General features: G+C 49.0%; 1 protein-coding gene across 1 annotated transcript; it reads left to right on the top strand.

Annotated features, from left to right (window-relative positions):
* The first annotated feature begins 673 nt into the window (after window positions 1-673).
* LOC131244032 (uncharacterized) lies at window positions 674-1615 on the top strand. Its single transcript, XM_058243699.1, has one exon. The coding sequence runs from the start codon at window positions 674-676 to the stop codon at window positions 1613-1615; it is 942 nt and encodes a 313-aa protein (XP_058099682.1).
* Window positions 1616-9836: the final 8221 nt, after the last annotated feature.

Here is a 9836-nt window from a genome sequence, read left to right as displayed (position 1 = left end):
GACCCGTCTGAGCATATTAAAGCTTACCACTCGTGGATGCAAATCTAGACTGCTACGAACACGATGATGTGCAGGGGGTTTTCAATCACCCTTACTGGATCCGCTCGGAGTTGGTACAGACAGCTCAAACCTAATTCAGTCTATTCTTTCGTAGAGCTCAGCAGATTATTCCTTACGCAGTACATAATGGTAAGAAGAGTCGGAAGCCAACTACTCACCTGTTTACTATCAAACAGGGGCTTAAAGAGTCATTGAAAGACTTTATCGCCCGCTTCAATAAGGAAGCATTGCAGGTGGAGGATTACGATGACAAAATGGCACTCTTCGCCATGTTCAACGGTCTGAAAGAGAGGAAGTTCACCTTCTCCATTAGAAAGAATCCGTCGAATACGTTGGCCAAGCTCATCGCTAAAGCTCAAAAATACACTAATGTTGAGGAGTTCTCTAACTCCCGCAAAAATGTTTAAGTAGCAGAGCCGCCAATCAAAGGAAAGAGGCAGAGGAACAACGAACCCCAATCATCCACCAAGAAGTCGGACAACCGCGTTCCTCGTGATCGTCGTCCAAGCAGGAAGCCTGATGGCTGATTTTGTTCTTACACACCCTTAACACGTCTATAAAACAGATCTTATTGGATATCAGATGTTAGAACCTCTTAAATTGGCTTGTTTGTATGAATGCCGACGCAGAATACCTAGACAGGCGCAAGTATTGTCGATTCCATCGCGACCACAGCCATAATACGAGTGACTGCGTGGATCTCAAAGACGAGATTGAAACTCTCATCCGCAAGGGTCATTTGAGTCGATATAAAAAAGAAGATAGAACGGCTCAGAGAGAAGAGCAGCCGAGCAAAACTATAGAAGAATCGGTCGAAATTCGCATCATCTTCGGCGGTTCGTCCGGTGGAGGAGACTCAAACAGGGCCTGTAAAACTCATTCCCAAAAGTCCGACCCAGAGCATTATGTCCACTTGACTGAGCGGCCAAAGAAAGAGCTTCGAGTCAATCCTTGTAACCTTACCTTCACAGAAGATGATGCGCGCGGGATCCAGCATTCGCACGACGATGCCTTGGTGGTGACTATGACCATAGTCAACCACAAAGTGTACCGCATCCTAGTCAACACCGGGAGCTCAGCTGATATTATCTACTCGGAGGCCTTCGAAAGAATGGAAATTCCAAGGTCGCACCTCAGACCTGTGAAGACTCCCCTGCATGGCTTTGTCAGAGAAAGGGTAATCTTTGAAGGAGCCATCTCCCTCCCTGTGACCGTAGGAGAAGGACGACATCAAGTTACTCTCCTGGTGGACTTCCTTGTCATCAATATGCCATCAGTGCATAATGTCATTTTGGGCAGACCTTCTCTCAACGCAATGAGGGCGGTCGTGTCCACATACCATCTAATGATGAAGTTCCCTGCTGAAGGCGGAAGCTATCTCCGAGGTGATCAACGCGAGGCTCAGAAATGTTATGTGATAGCAGTAAAGAAATGGTCAGTGAAGCAAGCTCTCACCATTAACTTCCTTGATCCTAGGGGACCCACAAAGGACTCATTTGTGGAAGACTTGGAGGCCGTGCTGCTCGATGGAGTAGATCCGAGCAAGACTATTTAGCTCGGAACGTCATTAAATTCTGAGCAACGGTCTGAGATGTTGGCCTTCCTGCAGCAACACAGAGACGTCTTCGCATGGTCATATGAGGATATGTCTGGGATCTCTCTTGATGTCATGGTTCACAGGCTGAATATGGACCCGAATCACAGACCCGTGAAACAAAAGAAGAGACCGTTCGACGTCGAGCGGTATGAAGCCATAGCCGACGAGGTCTTTAAACTGCTCAGTGTTGGCTTCATCAAGGAGGTACACTATCTAGATTGGATCGCAAATGTGGTCCTCGTCAAAAAAGCCAACGAGAAATGGCGAGTCTGTGTGGATTACTCGGATCTGAACAAGGTCTGCCCTAAGGATAGCTTTCCCTTACCTTGGATCGATCAGCTGGTAGAAAGTACAACGGGGCACGAACTACTCTCCCTCCTAGATGCCTATTCCGGGTATAACCAAATGGCGATGTATCCCCCAAACAAGCAGAAGACTACCTTTGTCACTTACAAGGGACTCTACTGTTACCGGGTCATGCCATTCGGCCTGAAAAACACTGGGGCCACGTATCAGAAATTGGTGAATCAAATGTTCGCCAAGCAGATCGGACGTACTATGGAGGTTTATGTCGACGACATGCTCGTTAAGAGCACTAAGTCATCCGACCACCTAGCCGATCTCGGAGAAACTTTCTCCATTCTCCGAGAGTACTAGATGAAGCTGAATCCCACGAAGTATGCCTTCGGAGTTGGCTCCGGCAAATTCCTCGGGTTTCAGGTCAGTAAGAGGGACATTGAAGCAAATCTTAACAAGATTAAGGCACTCCTCGACATGAGCTCACCTCGTACTATTAAAGAGATGCAATGCCTCACTGGACGAGTAGCAGCACTCGGGCAGTTCATATCCAGAGCTACTGACAAATGCCTCCCCTTCTTTCATCAGTTGAAGGGTCATAAGAAAGCTGAGTGGACATCGGAATGTAAGCAAGCCTTTCAGCAGTTGAAGCAGTACTTGGGCTCACCGCCTCTACTATCCAAACCCGAAGAAGGCGAGCCCTTATTCCTGTATCTCGTGGTCTCGGCCTTAGCCACCAGCTCGGCGCTGATTAGAGAAGTGAGAGGCAAGTAGCACCCCGTATACTATGTGAGTAAAGTGATGGTACCTGTCGAGACAAGGTACCAGACTCTGGAGAAGTTAGCACTCTGTCTCGTTGTCTCGGCTCGGAAGTTACGCCCGTACTTCCAGGCCCATTCCATTATCGTCTTGACCGACTCTCTCTTTAGGTAAGTCCTTCAGAAGCCCGAGGTGTCGGGTCGGCTAACTAAGTGGGCAATCGAACTCAGGAAGTTCGATATCCAGTTCCGACCAAGGACCGCGATTAAGGGCCAAGTTGTGGCCGACTTCATTGCGGAGTTCACTACTCCAAGCGAAGAGAGGATCAACGCCGAAGTGGAGGTAGCTCATTCGTCTGTTCCTCCAATCAATTAAGAGACAGTGTCAGAGCCGGGATGGATTCTCTTCGTGGACAGATTGTCAAACGTCAAACATGCCGGGGCGAGGATTGTCTTAGTCGCACCTGACTCTACGCTTATCCAGTATGCAATCAGACTCGGTTTCAAAGCCTACAACAAGCGAAGTATGAGGCCCTACTGGTTGGACTTAGGCTGGCGGCCAGTCTGGGAGTCTAGTCTCTCGAAGTACGGTGCGACTCTCAGTTGGTGGTGAATCATATCTCCACTGAATATGAGGCTAAGGAGATCAGGATGGTGGCCTACTTGGCTGAGGCCAAGAAATTGATAGAAAAGTTCTGGAGCTGCACTATCAACCAAATTCCAAGGACAGAATTCCTGGGCTGACGCCCTCGCAAGGCTAACCTCTGCCACGAAGGGAAAAATCCCTCGAATCATCCCTATAGAGTTCATAAAGCATCTGAACATTGACCGAATAGAGTAAGAAATGGTCAACCCAGTAGACGTCACTCCGAGTTGGATGGACCCAATTTACAATTACCTCACATCAGGTGAGGTCCCCTCGGACAGGTTGGAGGTAAGGCGTATGAGGGTTAGAGCTGCACGGTACATAGTCTTGGACGGGATCTTGTACAAGAAAGGGCATTCACAGCCCTACCTCAAGTGTCTCCGACCCGATGAAGCAGACTACATGATACGGGAGATTCATGAAGGCAACTGCGGAAATCACTCTCGCGGTCGGGCCCTGGCTTTGAAAATACTCCGCCATGGATATTTCTGGCAAACCATCAGGGAGGACTCGAAAAACTACATTCAAAGGTGCGATAAGTGTCAACGATATGCGACTGTGCCGAGGCGACCTGCGGAAGAAATGACTCCCATGAGTGGGTTGTGGTCATTTGCCCAATGGGGGATTGACATCATCGGACTTCTGCCACTAGAAAAGGGGAGGTCAAGTTCGCTATTGTCGCATTCGATTACTTCACTAAGTGGGCTAAAGCCGATCCTGTCGCAAAAATCACATAACAGAGGGTGGTTGACTTTGTTTGAAAAAATATCGTCTGTCGGTTCGGAATCCCCTACACTATCGTATCCGATAACGGAAGGTAGTTCGACAACAACAAGTTCCAAGGCATGTGTCGGGGACTAGGCATTTCGAATGCGTATTCCTCGCCTCGGCATCCGCAATCCAATGGACAGGTAGAGGCAGTCAATAAAGTCATCAAGCACCATCTCAAAACAAAATTAGAGAAAACAAAAGGCAACTGGGCCGAGGAGCTCCCATTTGTCCTTTGGGCATATAGGACTACGACTCAGTCATCTACTGGAAAATTTTCATTTTCACTTTCCTACGGTTCGGAGGCGATGGTGCCAGTCGAGATTGGCCTCCTTATAGCTCGAATCAGAAACTATCAGGAGGATCAAACGCCTAGCAGATCGCAGCCAATCTGGATCTACTCAAGGAAGTTAGAGATGTCTCCAAGCTCCGGGTTGCAGCTCGGCATCAGCATGTGACACAATTTTACAACTCCAAGGTCAAGACTCGGCGATTCCGCCCAAGAGACTTGGTTCTTCGCGGAGTTTTTCAGAACACTGCAGAGCCGGGGGCTGGGGTACTCAGACTCAATTGAGAGGGGCCCTACCGCGTCGTCTGATCGACCATGCCTGACTCTTACCACTTGGAGGATCTCAAAGGGCGTCAGCTCCCCCATTCATGGAACGTCGAGCACCTGAAAATCTACTACTCCTGATGTACTGGCCGTTGAAGGCCCTCAGTATGTGTACACCTCAAAGCAACTAGCCTTTAAGGTTTTCAATAAAATCTCTATTTCTATGTATCTACCTGAACGAATTGTCGACAAATGGAAAAAGTTGCCTCTTACAAGCAGAGGCCGACTTAACGGATTGATCCTTTAAAGAAGGGGATAGTGCGTTATCCCACAAAAACTCTCCAAGGGATCCCTTCATATTTAGAGGAAAAGCCCATGGACGACTCGACTCCTCGACAAATGAGTCGGCTCGTCATGCGACCGACGGATCTACTAAAAGCCGCCTGTCATTCGTGAGAGGAGTTGACCCCCCAGGGGATCGGTCCTAATAATTTCAACATCATAGGATTCCACAAAACGACCAAGGGGCCTAAATCTCTTAAGTATGGGAAGACAGCCTTGATGTGAGCCGACCTGCTAAGGAATCGGCTCGACAATTGACAACTTAACATCTAACAATTATCATCCAAAAAATCAACTATGATTATCGCGCCATCTCCAGGGGGTCAAAAAGACCATCCACAACATCATCCATTAAATAAGTGTTTTTGAGAACTAAAAGAGAAGAAAAACTAGTTGGTCGAAGGGGGTTGAGAGGTGGGAGTTGGGCCTAGAGGGACGTCTTCAGCAGGTTTCTCCCCCGCGTCCTCAGGAAGTAGGGGCTCAAGGTTGAGATCCGGATAGAGCTCCTGGACCACGTCCAGGCAAGCATCGTAGCCGCAATTTAGAACTTAGTAGCTTCTGCGGTCCTCTCCTTCGAGGACTTGAACGCATCCATCGTAACGGCCACCGCCAATGCCAAGGAGGCCTCATCTTCAGCCCGTTGAGCTTCCTTTACCCGCGTTACCGCTCTGCTCAGCTCTTTTACCACTTTGACCTTGGTCTGCTCCAACACGTCGCCCATCGGGCATTCTCCTTCGCGAGCGAGTCGGCATGGGCCCTGCCTCGGGTTAGCTTGGTTGTAGCGGTGGCGCATCGTGCCTGAAGGTCGCTAGCAACCCCCTGGAGTTGTAGCTCTTGCGCCTTTCCATCATCGAATTGCCGGTGCAGTTTCACCTGCTCCATTCGGAGGAACACAGCCTCGTCTCGGAGAGTCCCAATCTCACTCTTGAGAGCTGTTACCTCTGTGTCTTTCTACGCGAGCTCCCTCAACCTCTCCCGAGTCAAAAGGAGCCTCAAGACAAATTGAATCAAAATAAGAAAATGAGCATATAAACGCGACAAAAAAAAGATCAAAGAGAAGAAAGGTTGGTAGAAATACCTGGTAAAAGACGAAGGTCATGTCGTTAATGGACTCATCCGACTTGTTGAGAATGGCTGCAATCTCCTCCTCCGGAGCATGCTTCGCAACCCAGCGAACCAAGCCCGACATATGATAGCTCGGCTGAAGTCTATCTCCACTGGTTCCGACCCTGTCGCTTCCCTTGCCCCGGTCTCGCTGCCCGCTGAAGCTTGGGCCTCAGCTCTGGGATCATCTCCAACTTCGGGAGGGGAGAGCATCACGTCGGCCATCCGAATGGCCTCCTCCCATTTAGAAGAAGATGGGATGGTTATGCAGGGCTCGGGGGCTGGTGGAGGCACGCCAGGGACATGGGGGGCAATAACTGGAGGGGGTGTCGGAGCTGGAATGTCATCGGCCACAGCCCCAACCACGGCGTATGCTGGAGCTGCAGCAACAAAAATTAAAGCTGGAACTGGAGCTGCAGCTGCAGAAATTGAAGCTGGAGTCGAAGTTGTAGCAACAGAAATTGGGGCCGATGGGCCTCTGGCGCGAGGGGTCGCCTGCTTTCCCCGACTCGTCTTCTTCGTCGGTGGTTCGGATCTTAATATCTCCTCGACGGACGGGGCGGCCTTCCTCTTCTAAGATCCGGAAGCCTCGGCCATGCCTGAACATGAGATAATGAATCAATGTCCAAGTTGAGAGATATTCAGATTCTTCAAAGTAAAAGGCGAAGGGAAACTTACTGAACGACATTGGGAGTGGCTTAGACTTGCAGAGCCCGAACCGATGGAGGTTGTCGGCGGTAATCAGAACTGACCAGGAGCGTAGATCTTCCAGACGCGCCCTGGCCTTAGCTATTCGGTTCTTCTGATCCGAGGTGACAAGAGGTGAGCCCCTTGGGAAGTCTACAAAAATGAAATGAAGACTTTGATCAAACCACAGCAAATAAGGAAGCATTGCGAAAAGACTATTCAGGATCCGACCTGAAAGAGTAAATCGGGTGGGAACCCGAGTCCTTAGGTTCCTGAGCTCTGCTGCCGACGCCTCCTACTCGCCGAAAGCCCAAAACTACTTATTTTTTCAATCCTTGTTAAAGGATGAAAGTTGCAAGACCAGTACCGAGCCTTTGCTGCCACGAGTCGCAAAATAATACCATGGCTCTTGGTTATCGTGTTTAATCAAGTATAAACCGATTAGCTCTTCTAGTGTCAATTCCAGGTTCTCGACGTGGCACCAGATAATATATGAAGATATTAAAACTCTCCAAGCATTGGGGGTAAACTGGCCTGGAGCCAGTCCCAAATAGGCTGTCAAGGCTCGGACGAAGGGATGCATGGGAAGTCGAAGCCCACATTGCAGCGCGCAGAGGAAGATCGCGACTTCCCCTTCGGCAAGAGCCCCAGCAATATTGAGGGGCTCTGGTGCTCGTATCTGTACGGAGTCTGTGATCTCAAACTTCGATCGAATCCATTCCATCTAAGACTCAACTAACATTAAGCCTCTCGGGACGATTTTCGTAGTTCGCCCACTCGTGGGCATCTCTATAGCCATCCCCGTCGAATCTCGGGGGATGTGGGAGGCTTTCTTCCGGCCCTTGCGGCGCGTCCTAGCCCCAGCCTCTTTGTCCCTCCTGGGTGGAGGGAAGAGGGGTACAGTATCTAAAGTGCCTTCAGAGGCCCCTCTTCTATCATCCGAGCTTCCTGGCTCGGAGTCATCGTCGAAGGCATAATCACCTTGGACCATCTCTAAATCGTTCGACATCCCGCAGAAGCAAAGGAAATAAGGGTAAACCGGAAAGGAGAGAGAGGATTCACCGGACGGTCATCGAAAATCGCCTCTACCGAAAACTACTAATCGGCCGGAATCGCCTCTCCTCACAGACTACGCTCGCCGGAAATCACTTTACCAGAAATCGCCCTCTCAGGCAGCTCGCAACAACACGAATTCAGGAAGCGAAAATATGAGCGCCTCTGAGCGCTGGGGTTTTTATAACCCGCGGATGATTCTTGCATTAATGGCGAGATATGATGGCCGCAGTCGAATCGTCGCGAGCTGACTTCAGAGGACACGTGGTTGGAGGCCATTGGTCTGAGCACTACCAAGTCACGTGCCCCAAACATTGGGCGACGGGCTCCGAGCAGTGGAAGCGTCGCTTAGCCGCCCTTCGTGGCTTACGTGGCGGTCCCCATAATGTCTCTGATTATTTGAGATCCTAACCGTCGCCACACGGCCGTTCGAGGATAACCCGTGGACAGAAAACCCCGAGGACATATCCTTTTGAATATGAAAACCATGATTATAGTTGCACGCGTTGGGGACGCAACGGGGGAACTACCAATCTTCCGTATATATACTTACTCTCCGAGTTCGTGTCTAAACTCGAAGAGTATGGGGCTTCTATTATAGGAAGACCAGGGACGCCTCAACTCTAAGGTCTGAGATAATCCAAAGTCGATTCAAGGCATAAAACTAAGCTCGGAGTTGCATGAACATCCGATTCGTCGACTGTTATGTTTCGAGGCCACGGATGGTATGATTCGAGGGTGAGTCGGTCTGCCTCGAGGTAAGAGCGGAATCCTAGAATGGTCCAAGGCTGAAGTTGTTGGCTCGGAGCGATCTGATGCCAAGGTGCTCGGTTTAGGACTCGGACCGGAATTCACTAATGAGGAAGGCCGTGAAGTGTCCCACTATCACACAATTGGCGTCGGTTACTCAACCACCTACGTCGGCACGACCATGCAACAACCAAGTAGCCGAATCACTCGTAAGATAAGGCAAATGCCCCAAGATGCGCCTAGTTAGACGGATATGCCCATCATGCCCTAAGATGCGCCAAGTTATACGGGTGTACCCACCTTAGGCGATAAGGTATAAATAGCATCTTGTGAAAAGCAAACGGGTACGCAAGATCTCACACTCTCCCTCTACCATACTACTTAGACCTAGATTCCATTGACCTGACGTAGGCATCGGAGGGTCCCCTACTCAAAACAGGGCCACCTTTGCTCATCACTGTTGTGCAGGTTCAGGGCTTTAAAGCGGGTCGGAGTGCAAATATCCGAGCGAAGGGAAGTTCAAATTTTGACCTCAACAATTACCATTTTGTTTTTCTTGTTCTCTTTGAATGTATTTAATTCTTTCTCTTCGAATGTTTTTGATACTTGATTTATGGGCTGCAGTTCTTGTTTAAACAAACACCTTGGAATAATAATGATGCCTCATTTACTTTGCTTTATGATTAAAAAACAAAAAATACCTTGTTTTGCACTCAGTCTACCACTTGAGATATGGATCCGTGAAGATAAGAGAATTGTCCATGCATTCAAATGAAATATAAAATGCACGGATTGCTGATCCAAAAAGTATTTCCAGCTATCTAGCTATGCTCCACAACTATCACAACATTTTTATTTTTATTTATTTACTGGGTTAGCTTGTTAGTACACACCCATGTCAGTACACACACTCCATGTTAGCCACCCCCGCTAGGTATCGATACCAAGACCTCAAGTGTTGAAACAAGGTATCTCCACTCAGTCTGCCAGTTGAGCTATGGATCTGGGTGTCACAACTATCACAATATATTCCACTCCCATTTTCCATATCCAAACAGTCCCCAGAGAGATTGTATGGGGAGCTTCCGTACAACACAGTCATCCTGACCAATCTGATCACGCTGTCCATCTGTTTTGCCGGATCATTTTAGGGCATGAGCCAAAAAATGAAGAAGATCCAAATCTCGGGCGGACCATACTATAGGAAACAATGGTTGATTG

Source organism: Magnolia sinica, chromosome 4, assembly GCF_029962835.1.
Source record: "Magnolia sinica isolate HGM2019 chromosome 4, MsV1, whole genome shotgun sequence".
NCBI classification, from domain to species: domain Eukaryota; kingdom Viridiplantae; phylum Streptophyta; class Magnoliopsida; order Magnoliales; family Magnoliaceae; genus Magnolia; species Magnolia sinica.
This window is presented reverse-complemented; position numbering and strand designations above follow the sequence as displayed.